This window comes from Grammomys surdaster, unplaced genomic scaffold, assembly GCF_004785775.1.
Source record: "Grammomys surdaster isolate TR1022 unplaced genomic scaffold, NIH_TR_1.0 125925, whole genome shotgun sequence".
NCBI lineage: Eukaryota > Metazoa > Chordata > Mammalia > Rodentia > Muridae > Grammomys > Grammomys surdaster.
Window position 1 is genome coordinate 2,610,178 of NW_021620749.1, and position 16,005 is coordinate 2,626,182.

The following is a 16,005-nucleotide window of genomic DNA, read 5'->3' on the forward strand; positions in this document are numbered from 1 at the left end:
ACTGAAGTTTTGCAAAGTCAAATGATGGCAGCTAACATCTGCTGCTTACACAGGATTGGGCACTAGGACACAGCGTTCAGGAAGTGTCCCTGCCAAGATACACTGCAGGGAACACTGACTGTTCTCATTCTACTGGGAAGACTCATAATGCCAAAAAGAGTTGCCCAAGATGCTCCACCAAGTGTTGTGGAAAGCCAGAATTCTAACCCAGCACTGTGTGACTCCTATGTTAACTTTTAATCCCATCTGACACCAGTAAAAACACCCAAGAAAAGCTAGGAGATAGCATAGTGGGGTCTGTTCAGTTACCATGAGACTCCACAGTGGCCCTGTCCAAGTTCTAGGTGAAGTAGAGAATCATGGGAATACACAGGAAGCTATAGAATGAGTCTAATTTATTATATAAATTGAGGGTGAAATTAGATTTTCAAGCAAAAGTACAAGTCTATTGCTAACTGTCCTTCACTACAAGAAAAAAAGGGGGAGGGGGTGCCAAACCAAAAGTCGGCTAAGTATACAGCTAAAGAGAAATGGATACAAAGTAACAAGTAGAGGCTCGGGTTTGGAGCTGCAGCAAAAAGTAACTTAAAGAAGAAAGGCTTTATTTCCTATCAGGATTCCAGGTTATAGTTTATTGCCTTGGCATGGCCACAGTGGCAGGAACTGGATTGTCACATCACTGCCACAGTCAGGAGTAGAGAGAAATGCATGGGTGCAGCATGCTTGCTTGCTTGCTTGCTTGCTTGCTTATGCTCAGCACTATCTCTCCACTTGCGAACTGTTCAGGAACCTGTGCCTAGGGAATGGTGCTGCCTACAGGGGGCTAGGATTCCCCAGTCCATCAACATGATTGATACAAGCTCCCATTGATATACCCACAGGCCACCCCAACACAGTCTCTTCCTAGGTGATTGTAGATTGTATCAACAACCATCATAGCCTCCTAGGTAGGGAGTAGGGGCAAGGTGAAAGGGCAGTGTTACCTTGTAAGAGAATGGATTAGAAAGGAAACTTTCCATATTCCTTCTATTATTTGGGAAAAAGAGAATTCTGATGATAAAACCTCAAATTCATTTTAAACAATAACAAGAAATAAAGAGAAAAAGGATTCAAATGGCCAAAGCAGGAAGAGAGGATGAAAGTTAAAAATGAAGTAGATCAATCTGGGGCTACAACAATGGCTCGCAGAGGTTAAGAGCATTGGCTGCTTTTGGAGAAGACCTAACCCTGATTCCCAGCACCACATGGCAGCTCACAACTGCACGCAGCTCTAATTCCAGGGCAGCACATGCCCTCTTCTGGTCTCTGCTAGTACTGCACACACAGTGCATGGTATACTAAGGAGACACTAGTACACATAAAATAATTATGAGAAAAATGAATTAAATTAGATCTTAGGAAAGGATGTGGAAAAAAGTAGGCAAATCAAGGCAACAAAAAGTCCAAAATCTAGAGAGAACAATAAAATAACTTGCCCAAAGCAGTTATGTAGTGTTTATAAAAACATTTTATACACACACTAAAATAATTGGTAGTAAGCATCTGGAATGACACATATTAATCAAAAGCTAATAAAAATCTGGAAAAAAAGTTAAAATAAAATATCAACAGATAAGATTTCAGATAGAAAGCCTTTTGGGAAATGACATGTTTGTTATTTAATATTAAATTCATATAAAAGGGATAAGGAGGATAAAAATTTATATTTACCTGGTAACATAACCTCAAAAAAGAAATATTAATGAGGGAGGGAAATTGACAAATCCATTTCAGTGAGTGAGTTTGATTTACATATATATATATATATATATATATATATATATATATACACACACACTATAACTCTGCATTTAACAGGTAATATATACTTTTAAGCACCCAAAGGCAGATTTACAAAAATTGCCATTGCCATGGTCTCTGCCATCACAAGGTTAGCAAATCAGAGTGTTAAAAATCAATATTATAATAGTCCTTTCTCTCAGGTACCAAAAAGGATAGATTAAAATAAACCATAAACCATCAATTAGAAATTTGAAAGTTTCAGAAACAGCTTTGAGGAAGTCCTTCTCTTGGGGTCAAAATTCAGCGTGTGGCATTGAGCAGGTCTGAGGTTCCCACCAGCTCCTGCACCTGCTTTGTAAACGGGATCTGCCCATATCAGGAGGCCAGATGTTCAGTCCTATTTTCTTAGCCTAGTCTTAGATACAGATTGGCTGACTTTCTTCAGGACGGGTTTTGTGAACAAAACTCTTACACTAGTCCTTAGATATGGCCTAGGAGGTACATTTTATTTTATTGCATATTCTACATTTTTTATAGCCAAGAGTGACTTTTCTATTGGGAAGGGAAAGTCATCGATAATTTTTCATCGATTCAGATCATGTTTGATCTTACTCAATTGGAAGTGTATGCTCGTTGAAGGAGCTGTGCTTCATGACAGTATAGTATGTTATTGACAATGCAATAAGTACCTTTTACCTAATTCAGTCAGAATCTGGCTGACTGATGAACTCAACTGGATCAGAATCTTGTTTCAGGGAACTAGAAGGGTCTTCCTGTTTTGTTAATTCATGTATTGCTTAGAAGATAGGGAACCCTCCACAGCTATGCCTGAAAGCCAGAGGGCAACTTGGAGGAGTCATTTCTCTCCCAGAACTGTGCGGGTCTTGGGGATCAAACTCAGATTGTCAGGCTTGGCAGCCGATGTCTTCACCCACTGAGTCATCTCACCAGACACAGCAGAATGTCTTTATGACTCTCTCTTGCCTTTCTCACACGTCTCTCTCCCACACGTCATCGGCATTAAGAATAACATAACCTGAGAACTCTGTATGATGGTGTGCTTAGATGTTTTAATCTCTAGAGTTCATAAACATTTGATAAGATACAGAAAAGAGTGGAGAGTCTCCACTCCCTCTCATGATGTGGCTCCTTGCCCTTTTGCTGTCCCTTGGAACCATAATGTCATGGCTATTTCCAAAACAGTTCTACTTTCCAGGAGGAGGCTGAGCACACAGTGTCTTATCTTATCTCCGTTTGGCTCATGTTTTGTTCAACAGAAGCACCTCCGAAAAGCTCTTAAAATAAGAGATAAATCAGGCTTTTGTGTACAAAGGAAGAGGCAGCCCTGGAAATTAAGTAGATTATTCTTCTTAGCAGAGTTGACTTGTGCGGGCGATTTCGTCTCTGCACTTGTTACTGTTGGCCAAGAGTTTTCACACACTTTATCTCACTAACTTTTCAACTCCCCCCGCCCCCGCACGTTCATTTAATTAGCTGTAGGAAACTAAGGCTAATTCCAGAGAAGGTAACATTTACACCCAGTCAGAGTCCAAACACGCATTGCTCCGACTCCAGAGAGTCTTCCCCTCTCATCAGTGAGCTCTCTGTGCTTGGTGTAATTAAAGACACGGCTCAATGTCTCAGAAATTCCTAATGGCTCTGAATTCCACATTGTAAACTGTGACCTCCTTACCAAGGTGCTTAACCGTTCCCTTCCATGTGACTCCGTCTGCCATCACCATCCGCCATCTCAGTCCACCATCTCTGTCCGCCCTCTCCATCCGCCATGTCAATCCCTCATCTCAGTCCGCCATCTCCATCCCTCATCTCCACCCACCGTCTCCATCCCTCACTTCCATCTGCCATGTTCATCTGCCGCCTCCATCTCTATCCCTCATCTTCGTGGCCCATCTGCGTGCCCCTTCTTCATCCGCAGCCTCCATTTCCATCCCCTCTTTCTTTGAGAAAACCCGCTGATGGTTCCCTTTGAGCCAAATTAGCTGTAAGAGGTAGGTCTGACTCAGCTATACTTTATGTCAAATTCCCTGGTTAGTAGTTTGTGCAAATATGGTTATTATTTCATTCTTGAGTGTCTATGTGTGTGCATATCTGGGTATGTATGTGGAGGCCGGAGGTCGTCTAGAACTCATCAAGTAGGTCAGGCTGACTTACCTGTGAGCCCCAGGGCTCTATCTTTCTCTGCTTCCCCAACTCTGGGTTTTCACATATTTTTCCACTGGGACTTGAACTCAGGTCTTCATGTTTGCAAAGTAGACACTTTACTGAGCCATCTCCTCAGCCCTCTTTGTATTCTTTTAGTAATCTATAATGAGCTCTCTCTCTCTCTCTCTCTCTCTCTCTTTTGTTCTTTGTATTTGTCATTTAATTTAATTTCTTACTTACTCACTTTCCATCCTTCTTGCTTCCCCCTTCTGATTCCCACACCCACAATCTCTCCCCCTCCCCTTGTCCTCTGTGCGGGTGGTTTTCCCCCAGTTTGACACTTCAAGGCTCTGTGAGGGTAGGCACTTACTTCCTCTCCCACTGAGGCCAGACAAGGTAGCCCAGCTAGAAGAACATACCCCACAGACAGGAAACAGCTTTTGGGATAGCCCTCACTTCAGTTGTTCAGGACTCACATAAAGAAAGGCCAAGCTGCACATCTTCTACATCTGTATGGGGAGGCCTAGGTCCAGCCCATGTATACTCTTTGGCTGGTGGCTCAGACTCTAAGAACCCCAAGGATCTAGCTTAGTTGACTTTGTTGACCTTCCTGTGGAGTTCCTTATCCCCTTCGGGATGCAATCCTTCCTCCCGATCTTCCATAAGAATCCCCAAGATCTATCCACTGTTTGGCTGTTTGTGTCTGCATCTGTCTGAATCAGCTGCTGGGTGGATTCTCTCAGAGGACACCATGCTCCTGCCTGCAAGCATAACTATCATTAAGTGTCAGGGATTGGTGCTTGCCCCTGGGATGGGTCAATGAGCAGTCTCTTGATGTTTTGTAACTTTCTTTTATATAAATGGATCAGTAAGTTCTCAAGGAATGACTTTTAGTCTTGTACATTTTTTTTAATGAATACATAAAAGTGAAAAAAAAACCAGCTGGGAGGAAAAACCAAAAAAACAAACAAACAAAAACAGGTATCTACTGGAAACGGAGCCAGCATAGAGACAGAACAGATTCTCCTCAACATGGATGACGGAGATCTGTGAGCCTGGCTCTTTTGGGTCACTCTCCAGGATAATGTTTCCCTTGCTGTGACTTGCTGAGCTTGGCCACAGGCTTGTGCAATCTGGAGATGGGGGCGGGGTGGGGGCCTACTCTGAGGCTGACTGGGTTGCCATCAGATTTGCCTTTAGGAGTTGATGGAGTCTGTCTTCCTTCCCTTTTAGATCCTACTCTGTGGAGCACAGACCATGTGCGGCAGTGGCTGGAGTGGGCGGTGAAAGAATACGGCCTTCTCGACGTGGACGTCTTATTATTTCAGAATATTGATGGGAAGGAGCTGTGCAAGATGACCAAGGATGACTTCCAGAGGCTCACTCCGAGCTACAACGCCGACATTCTTCTCTCACATCTCCACTACCTCAGAGAGAGTAAGCATGGCTGTTGCCATGGCTGCAGACCCAACCTCAGTGGGTTCAGACAGGGTGCTCCCAGCGTCCTCTTGTCTGACCTGAGAGAACCGCACAGTGGAATTTCATGATGTAGATGAACAATGCAGTCTCTCCTGGGGACAGGATAACAGCACCCCCCTTGGGTTCCCAAGACCAGGAACATGGAACATGGCAGAGAAATAGCCATATTCACTAGCTTCCATGCTGTCCAAACTGGAAGTCAGAAAAGGCTCCTTCTTGTTGGGGATGTGCTTAGTTAACATTCCACTAAGCAGTATGAAGCCCCTCCTCCCATCCAACTGGATTGCTGAAGAGGAGGATTTTCATTTTCTATTGAGAGGATGGGTGGTGTATTGATCAGCAGCGGTGTGGGCCTGAAGGATTGCTGCATGATCTAATTTTGACAACTCTGAGCATGGTCCGAAAGTATCTCAAGTGCAAGTGGGTGGAGCATCTTCCTTGGTGGCGTTGCCTGGCACCCATACACTTCTCTCCTGTGTGAGGTTATCCCATTTAGTGTTTAAGCTATTTCCTGTACCACAGGGTTTAGATGGTTCTGGCAGCCCCCATGCTAGGGCGGGAGGTATATATATCTCTCTTTCTTTTCTTTCTGACTCTGTTTCTTTTTTAGGAAGCTCGTTCTCCATCTCTTTATGTCAAGGCTGCTCTGTGCTTTGTTTTGCAGCTCCCCTTCCACATCTGACTTCTGATGACGTTGATAAGGCTTTACAAAACTCCCCACGGTTAATGCATGCTAGAAACACAGGTAATGCCAGCCCCTTTGGACCCCAGGACACACTTAGGTTCCTATCTACAGGTGCGTGCTTTAAAGTGAAACTCACAGGCTAGTGGTTAGAATGCAGACTCGGGAGGGAAGCTGTAGGGTGTCTGAACACTTCCTGCTATTTCCACCATAACCTCGTAGGCTGTGAAAGGTTTTATTTTATTCTTTTAAACCAACTGCACGAGTTTAGTACTATTCTGATTCCCCAGCTTGCCCCAGTGCACCAGTGTCATTACCTATGGAAACCAAAGCTCCCTGGTATAAAGGGCCCCACAGACCTGCTGCTCTCCATGTTCCTTCCTAAAGCGGTGTTTCCTAGGACTCCTTGGTATTTCTCAGACAGCTTAGGGTGTTGGAGTTGCCTTGGTTTTTAACTTCTGCACAGATTTGTATGTTTGCAAAGGGCAGTGGAAGGAGTGTTTCATACTTTGTGCAAACCCAAGGGAAACTCTTCTGCCATTTTGGAGAATACACAACTGATCCCTGATCCAGCACCTGCCTTCCTGTCTCTAACTACAGATTCTATCTATGCTTGTGTCTGTCGAGTGCCTGAGCCTCTCAGGGCTTGACAAGGCACTTGGCCCTGATTAACCTTCCCTCCATCTCTCGGTGTATTTGGGGTTCTCTGTGTATAAACATGTTACACACGTTCCAAGTACACATCTACCTCCTGTCCTAATGGTGTCACTGGTGGATGCATGGCCACTTGCTGGTCACCCACTGGATTAGCCAAGGACCATTTCCTACCATGCCCTACCAGCCCCCAGCTAGGGAGAAAAGCAGCAAGAGCTGGGAAATCTCTTGTCCCTTGCAAGCAAGCGAGCCCAACCACGACTCTCCCTGACTGAGCAAGAGAGCAGCTTACCAGTCATTCTCACTTCACTTTAAAATGTACAACATCTTATGAATTGAGCCTCAGTCTGCTCCTTTGTAATAAGTAGCTGGTTTGCCTTGGTCTTCAGTATTCAAAACCAATGTGCTTTTTTTAACCTGATGTGAGGTGTTCTAAGCTCCTCCTTCTCGATCTGTTTCGCACATATGAATATGCTAATGGTCTTGTGGCCAAAATTAACAAAGAACTTGGTAGAGTAATCTCATTTCAGGAAACACCCCAGAGCCACACAGGCTCTTGTTACACGCATTTAGAAATTCTTTTACAGTGACTAAAAGTTCCGTAAAAGTTCAGAATTCATTGATTTTTTTTATTATAACTAAATATAGAGGCAATCAAAGGACAAGGATGATAAATTTCTAAAGGACTGAATGCCAAAGGGGAAATCTCCTAGTCTGGGGAGATGACCACTGATTGAAGAAAATATGGAGAGCCGTGTATTTGAGTGGAGAGGTGGATTTATTTTTAGCACATTCCATGTAGTCTTAGGCAAAGCATACTTCTTTCCAAGATCTGTCAGAACATTTTGTGCATCATATACAATTGGCAATAAATAAATACCTGTGCCACAGATAATTTTTAATAAACTAAGATTGCTGGTGGGACACAGGTGGGACTCTGTCAAAAAGCCCACAAAGATTAATAAATGAATACAGGATAATATTTAATGCACGAGGGAGATACTGTGCAGGGCTCCTGTTTGCCGAGAGCTCCACTGAATTTTCAAGGCCGCCCCTGACATCACGGGGTGAGGAGGCGCTATTGCTCAGGTCGAGAGTCACCACAAAGGACCTTCACGCTTTTCTTTCCTTTTGTCTGCAGGGGGTGCAGCTTTTATTTTCCCAAATACTTCAGTATATCCCGAAGCTACGCAAAGAATTACAACTAGGCCAGGTACGCTAACACCCCTGTGTGATTGCTTTATTGAGAGACTCCCAGATGCCCCACTTAGACCCAGGACCCCAGCCCGGGACCCCAGGAACATGTCCTGGACCTAAAAGGCAGTGGGTTATAGCCAGTCTTCTCTCTGCCCCTGTCGAAGGGCAGCTGAGATTCAGAGGTGCTACATTCAGAGAGGAGCCAAGCTGTGGAATCGGAAACAGATCGGGGCCTTAAGTAGTAGTTTTGAGTATTTGAGCCAATGCCTAGGATAGGAACCCCTTGTACTCTCAGTTAAGAGGAGGATTGATGTGCAGTCTGCCCTTTTGGGGTGAGAAAGCAATTCCCAAATTGCTAATGACCAATTCTCATCACTACATGAGAAGCCGTTTTTCAGAGAAGCATCTGGCATATATAATATTTATATCAGAGTCATACTTTATGTCTTTTCCAGCGATTGAATTAGGTAATTAATTTACACATCATTCACTCAAAAGTAAACATTTATCTAATGCCAGGCGCAGAGTTGGTCTCTGGGAGTGGGAAGCTGAAGCAGACTCCAAGCTGTGTCTGTCTTCAGAAAGCTCGCTTGCACATTCCGCTAGGCTTGTGGGTTGGTCAAGTGCCTCGTCTGGGTCTGACATGGGGGAGCTGCAGTGAGTAGTAGGAAGGCTTAGCATGAAGTTCTAGGAGGTAACTTCTGTTAACTTGGTGCCAAGAGACAGCCAAGGACTTGTCAGTGTTTCATATGAAGCAGTAGGAGCTGGCAACTGAGGCCCTGCCTAGGGTCCAGAAGCCTGGGCGTGGATGGAGTCGGGCTCACATGAACACAGTCAGGAAGCCTCTGGGGGATTGGCAAGATCCCAGAGGAGAAATCAATGTTTTCCAGGGAGAGGACACTCTGAACTGGGGATATATCACCCTGACACACCACCCCCTCATGGGGGCCATGACTTCCCTTTAAGTCAAATCTCCTCAAGCTAGCCTGAACACTGGGGGGATCAGGGTTCCAGGAAGTACACTGGATTTCCCAGACTCCTACCTTGGTCCAGCATGCATGTCTTCCACAGCCCATGCCACCCCTCCTTGACCTTTGAATGGCCAGCCTGCATGAGTCTAGCTGGTCTGATCCCAGGCGTGGGAGGACTTTCTTTCAAGGAAGATACAATAAGGCTGGGAGCTGGCTGAATGGTGGCCACAGGGTCACTTCCTGGGGGTCTTCACACCTCACCCCTGCTCCGAAGCCACCACAGTGATGTCAGGCTAGTGATCTCTGATCTGAGAAAGCCTGCTTCGTTGTTGCGAGAAATTGGCCCAAAGTCATGTTAGAGCTCGATAAAGTAATGGACCATACCCAGTGTGTGCCCTAAACTGAACAGCCCCAAGAGCACCACCAGGAGCATTAAGAATGAGGAGCAGGGGAGCACCCTTCGTTCCCTGGCACCAGAACTTTCCGAACATGCCACCTACACGTGCGTCTTGTGCCACGCTGGGGAGCCTGTGAATGGGCATGAATGATTTGGGAACATTTAAAAAAAAATACTTCAACCCAGAGCTAAAAATAAATAAATAAAAGCTCCCAGAGGAACATCTGGCCTTTAAGATTAATTAGTCAATTTAAAAATTACATTTGTTTAAAGCCACCTCGGGAATGCTGCTGGCTGAGTTTCAAGGCCAGGGTGTGTGAGCCACTGAGGTAAACAGATTGGCGAGACAGGACAAGGGGCTCTGTCTGTAGCACTCACAGGGTGGTGCTGTTACTGTCTAGGTTTGTTTTCTTCACCAATTAAGAAATTAAAAGGCAGGGAGTGCTACGGGCAGCGGCAACGAGGGAAGTCTCATCCATAGCAGACAAAAAATCAGCCGACAGAGAAAGACTTTTATCAGAGGCTAGGAAAGACTCGGCAAGGCACAGAGAGACGGCCCCTCTGCAGAGCAGGCAAGGAGGCTTCTCAGTCAGGTGACAGAGGCCGGTGTTCCTATTCCTTATGTGTTCTTATCTACACCATATCTCTTAGCACTGTACACAGTGGCTGGTAAGCACCCAGAGCTGACCCCAGAGCAAGCCAGGCTTCTAGGTAATTAATTAATTAGTCCATGTGGACTCCCTTCCAATCTTCCCTATACTGGGGCTGTCTCACCACAGATTCCCTGCAAGAAAACCCCACAAGACTTCCTTATTTCCTGAGATATTAAAGATGGTCTTCTCATCCTTTCTGTGGGTTACCTCTGCCCACGCTTGCAGGCCTCAGAATCTCCCTGCCAGATGCTTCCTCCCCCCTCCCCCTGTCTCCTGTCCTTCTGCCTCCCATCACCCACATCTGAGACGCCACCACAGTCTTTCCCTTTTAATGACCAACATCTGCTTTATAGATTGGCTCGACACAGTAACTGCCTTCCCACTTTGTCTCTTTCCTTAGCTTCAAGTGCATGAGAGGAGGCCAGCCCGTTCCTTCTGATCCCCTTCCTTCCCCAAGGGATCACCAGAGACACCTTGTAGACATAGTGCAGGTTCTGCAGAATGAGGGAGAGTGCTTTAAGAGCCAAGTCCTGGTCCTTTAAAATGCAAGTGACTCTGTAGCGGCCACTGTAGCTGGAAAGCCCCACCAGGGAGGGGGTCTGGATGATTCTCTGGTGCTTTAGGAAGAATGTGGTAGAAAGGTCTCATACAGAATCAGAAACTGATCCTAGCTCCCAGGAAGTGCACGAAGCTGCTGTGTGTGGGTGTCTACACCAGATGAGCTCTGCCTTTGGACTTCCATATTGTTGTTTCCATATGGATCGTGGCATACACTGTACTTCTATAGCTACCCCAAGTTGCCTCTGGGATTGTTTTAATAAGGTTCCTGTTTATCCAATCGCTTTTGACAGCTACAATAGCAGGGTGAATGCCAGCCAGAAAGTGGCCTTCCTGTGCACAAAAGATAGCTCAAAAGGAATGAAGTGGACATTGAGTTTCTCACCAAAATTAAATGTAAAGTATGTAATGTATTAAAAACCCTATGCCCTTCTATCCGAATTAGTAGCAAAGATTCATGGGTAGTGATTGTCTTAGCAGTCAGGGGTAGACATATGTATGCAGTGCTGGCTCTGCCACCTCCCCAATTGTCCCTCATCCCCAGAAATGTCCAAGGTCAGCATTTCCCAAGGTCACCTCCCACAGGAGGGGGCTTTAGTATCACAGCGTGTGACCGGTAGCTGATAAGGAAATATTGGCATAGACACTCGTGAAAGCAAACAAGTCTGGCGTATCTACCAAGGCAGTGTGTTTGTGAACATGCTAATCACTGTCCAGGCAAACATCCCAAATACTTGGCTGAGGATTAGACTTTGTCGTCTGGTGGTTGTGATTTCCAAGGGAGGGTGGAACATGCTTATCCATCTTTCCAAGGATTTTATGAATAAAGAGCTTCCAAACATTAGTTCTAGCGTGATTATGTAGTGTTTTCTCCAGCCACACTTTATGACCTATGCTTTTCTGGGTGGCAGTTGACAAACTTATAGCTCTCTGGTCCTTCTGCCTTTGTTCTTCCACCTCAGGCCCAGTAGGTCCCTCTAGTACCTTCCATACTAGACAGGTATATATTTATAGGTATGTCTACCTAGTCTGGATAGCATTCCTGAAGTCATTATCTTTGAGAATTCTTATGAGAGTGGTGGAAATAGTTCTGAGATGGCTTTTGCTGACATTAGCATGTGTGAGTGGCCTGGGGCCTCATCAGAGCTCTGGCTTTAGTCTGTAAGTCCAGGGTAAGAGTCTGCATTCCCAACCCTCGCACACGTCTTTGGTTGATGATCCACAGACTGCACTTGTAAGAAGCAGGGATCTAGGACACATTCCTGTGATGCCCACACTTTCATTTGATAATTGGGCCTTTGCTGACGTGTCTGGGTACCCCTGAACCAGGTGGGAAACCTCACTAGCTGGCTATTCTTCCTAAAACGATTTCTGTAATAAAACTCTGGCTAGCCACTTTTTGAAAAATAGATACTACATTTTATGTGTTTGGGGGTTGCGTGTATTGGGAGTGTGCATGCACACGGCACTCAAGTGGAGGGCAGAGGGCAGCTTAGCAGAATTGACCCTCTCCGTCTACCGTGTAGGTCCCGGGAATCAAAGTCAGGTCATAAGACTTGGAAGCAAGCCCCCTTGCCCACTGGGCTATCTCACTGAATTCTTCCCAACCCCCAGTTTTAGAAGGAAAACTGCAACAGGTTGACGATCTGTTTTCAAAATTCCCCAGAGATGTAAGACAAAATTTTCTTGTAAATTGATCGGAGTTACAGATTTCATTCCCACACGCCATCACAACTCTAGAAAAGCTGAAGGTCCCAGAATGCAAACACGCCCCTGAGAGGAGAGAGCAACGGCGGAGTTTTAAAGAGGAAAACTGCCTAACTCTCCGAAGCCCGGGAGGGTAGAATTTCACAGACCACACGAGTTGTGATGCTTCCAGCCAAACAGACTGATTGAATTAGGCCTTTCTGCGTTGGATTTCGTGCTGTTCTCTTTGGGATGGGAACATTGGAAGGGGACACACATGACACAACATAGTGGGGTCCTTTGAAAGCTGATTCATCAGATTGCCCATTTTAAATAAGGTTAAATGATTTGCTTAAAGAGAGACCCAAAATAACTGTACCACTCTGTCCTCTGAGTGAGAGGTCCACAGCCATCCCTTGGTGTCGGCAGAAGCAAGCCTCCTGGAGTATGGGGCTGCAGCTTTTGAGGCCTCTAGAGTGGCATTTGAGACTCTGAACTGAGACCCATCAACCAAGGAAGTTTTGTTTTTAAATTCATTTAACATTTTTCTTTTGTTCTAAGAAAGGGTCTGACCCTGCAGCCCAGACTGATCTTGAGCTTAGGGTAATCCTCCTGCCTCAGCCTCCCAAGTGCCAGTATGCCCAGGTCTTTTTGAGACAGCATCTCATGTAACCCAGGATAGCTCAAATATTCTACGTAACCGAGGAAGACTCTGAGCTGATTCTCCTGCCTCTACTTCCCAGCTTTGGAACAGCTATGTTACAGAATTGCATGTAGCAAGAGCGCTCACGTATCCATGGTTAATAAGAGTAGAAGAAACAATGCTTCTGGGATGTGTTTATGAAAGAAAATTGAAGTGGCATAAATGCTTAGCTATTGGTGGCAGAACCTACACTGAGACTGCAGAAATGCAGTCACTAAATTTGCAAATGTGGCGTGTGCTGAGAGTCCGTGGCACAAGTGACGTGGTATATAAATAATATGCACTCGCTTGCACTCGGGGTCGCTGGTAATGTGTTGTAGGAGGTGGATCATTTCAGAAAGTCTTGAATTTTTTTTATGCTATCCATTTTAGTGAGATACTAAATCTTTTTAGAAAATGAGAAAGAGGGGCCTTTTGCCTAGAAAAACAACTGGGCCAATTAAGACCGACAATATAAATGGAGAAGATTATCAAGGGGAAATGAAGGGAAGTGCAGGGAAGCGGCTTGCTGAGGATAAGAAAGCAGTTCTCATCTCTAAGAGAAGTGCAGAAGACAGGAACATAAATGTCACCACTGTGTGGGTTTGGGGGGATCCAGGCAAGAATCTGTACCTTCACACCCCCGTCATGGGCTCTGGATTGGACAAATTCTGAAGATGAAAGCGTAGACTTCAGTGGGTCCTAGGATAAGTCGGGCTGTGAAAGAGACGCTGTCCTGTGATCTTGATTTCTCCTCACAGGAAAAGGCTTTAGGAGAGTCCGAAGAAGGGGCCAGAGAGGTGGCTCAGCTGGTGAAGTGCTTGCAATGCCAGCGTGGAGATCTAAGTGATCCCAAGTTCCCATGTCTGCACTCAATGACATGTGTCTCGTCAGCTGAGCTAAATCAGTGAGCCCCAGATGAGCCCCAAAGCCCCAGTGACAAGAGTGGCTTCAAACAGCAAGGTGAAAAGGTAGTAGTTAAGGACAATGTCCAAGGTTGGCCTCTCTAGCCTCTACATGCATGCATAACTACATATCTGTAATACATGTGTAACACACACAACACAGAGTCAGCAAGCAAGGTCTAGGAGAATCTACCAATGAGAGTCGTCAGCTAAATGGAGGAGAGAATTTTAGAAAAATAAAATATACAACTACATGAAATATGCAAAGTGTAAATTATAGGTAAAACCCAAGTTGATATTTTTATTGCTTTTGAATTTTTATTCTGTTATTTATTCTAAGAAACAAAATATATCTGTCATAGAACGTAATTGGTTTTTAGTCCATGTATCTGTTTTTTACAGATTTACCTTACGAGCCTCCCAGGAGATCAGCCTGGACCGGCCACAGCCAACCCAACCCTCAGTCCAAAGGTACAGGCTCAGTCCAGTCTTGATCTGCATATTCCAAGGCATGGGTGACTACAGCCAGGATAAAATATAATCTCAATAGTTGATCTGTGGTCTTTCTAACATGTAGAGGGCTCCTTCCATTCATGATAAAACAGATGCAATCTTTAAGCATGATGAGTCTTTTTGTTTGAGATGTAACCTACTTTTATAAGGAAAAGAAATGAACGGTAATTCTCATTGTGGACAATGGTGGTTTCAGGAGATGTTTACATACTGATGAGCTAATTGCTGGTTTCCTTTGCTGTGGCTCTGCTTGGCATTAGTCTTCCCTGGCGCTTTCCCCATTCACCATAGCCCATTTCATTCTCCTTTGTAAGCTAGCTCAAGTTCCTTTTTATTGTGTTTAGAAGCAATGGCTACATTAGATTGTTTAAATCATTGGAAACATTTTAGAATGTTTATATTTGATTTCATTAGAGAGGGCGGTTTCTTCTTACCACAAATGCTTCTTGTAGAATAAAATTACTATCTTGACAATTAATTGATTATAAAGTGAATAACATCAAAGACATGCAGCCGGATCTGAATTGTTGCTAATTGTCTTTTTTTTTTTTAATTGTTCTTGGGTTTTTCAGCTGCTCAGCCATCTCCCTCTGCAGTGCCCAAAACTGAAGACCAGCGTCCTCAGTTAGGTGTGTTTCAGAAAGCATCTTGGGAACCCTAAAAATTGTTACAGGCACAGACAGGAGTTTCTAAAATGTGTCCCCTTTAAAATGAACTTCATAACTGTCATGTATGTAAAATGAGGTCTAGACCAGTAGCTTCTCAGTTGAAAGGATTTTACTAAAACTCCTCTAAAACCTTTAAGTTGAACATGGGTGTATCATTCGCTCTACATGAAGGCTGTGCCTTGGGGAACTGTAAATTCTGTTACTTGGACTATCAATGGTGTGCATTTTAATGTCAAGTCTGTCAAGTCTAAGGTGGAAAGACAGTGGGATGCTGACCTTGAACACTCTGGCCTGGCCCTTATGGCCTCAGGTCCAACTTTGCCCCATTAAGATCCTGGGTTATATGGACTGTGGTTGGTAGTGGGAATATCAGACCTCAAGTTTTTCTACCAACTTTGATGCTTCCAACAAGAAATTCTCCTGAGGTCCTGTGTGATACCTTACCTCGTGTGGGAGGTAAAGGCAGGAATTTGGGGGGGGGGTAAGAACATTTTCACTTCTGTACACATAGTTCTGTCTGGCAGCCTAAGTTATCTTCTACCATAGATCCTTACCAGATCCTGGGACCCACCAGTAGCCGCCTTGCTAACCCAGGTGAGTTGTCACTTGTGATTTGCTGCTGTACAGTTACTTTTAAATTTGGAACTGTTTCAGAAACTTGTACTGGTGAGAAACTTCTCGAACTAGAGAAACTTGGCTTTCAGCTCTCATCTCACTGGACTATTTTTATTTACCTTCATAGAAAGAATGGATCAGGTTATAAATTAAGACTTTAGTTTAGCAAGGAAGATTATAACCTAATTGGATTTATAATGTTTTACTAGGGTCAGTGCAACAAAGTAACAGCCTGAGTTCCGCTTAGTAACTTAGTAACTCTGTATATTGGCTTGCGCTAGAAGCTGAAAGGCCGAGGCCAGTAGGTGGAGACTCCCGAGTTGTGAGGAAGGGGTTGTGAGGAAGGGGTTGTGAGGAAGGGGTTGTGAGGAAGGAAGGGGTTGTGAGGAAGGGGTTGTGA

The 16,005-nt window shown here is 44.7% G+C and overlaps 1 protein-coding gene across 2 annotated transcripts in view; it reads left to right on the top strand.

The window, feature by feature from the left end:
- Erg (ETS transcription factor ERG) overlaps positions 1-16,005 on the top strand; it is a 99,073-nt gene that overhangs the window by 74,949 nt on the left and 8,119 nt on the right. Inside the window, exons 4-9 of one of the 2 annotated variants that reach the window (XM_028752529.1) lie at positions 5,179-5,382; positions 6,089-6,169; positions 7,902-7,973; positions 14,212-14,280; positions 14,895-14,951; positions 15,537-15,584. In XM_028752529.1, the coding sequence (XP_028608362.1) occupies positions 5,179-5,382; positions 6,089-6,169; positions 7,902-7,973; positions 14,212-14,280; positions 14,895-14,951; positions 15,537-15,584 (531 nt within the window). The remainder of the gene's footprint in view (positions 1-5,178; positions 5,383-6,088; positions 6,170-7,901; positions 7,974-14,211; positions 14,281-14,894; positions 14,952-15,536; positions 15,585-16,005) is intronic. The other variant, XM_028752531.1, reaches the window with a different exon arrangement.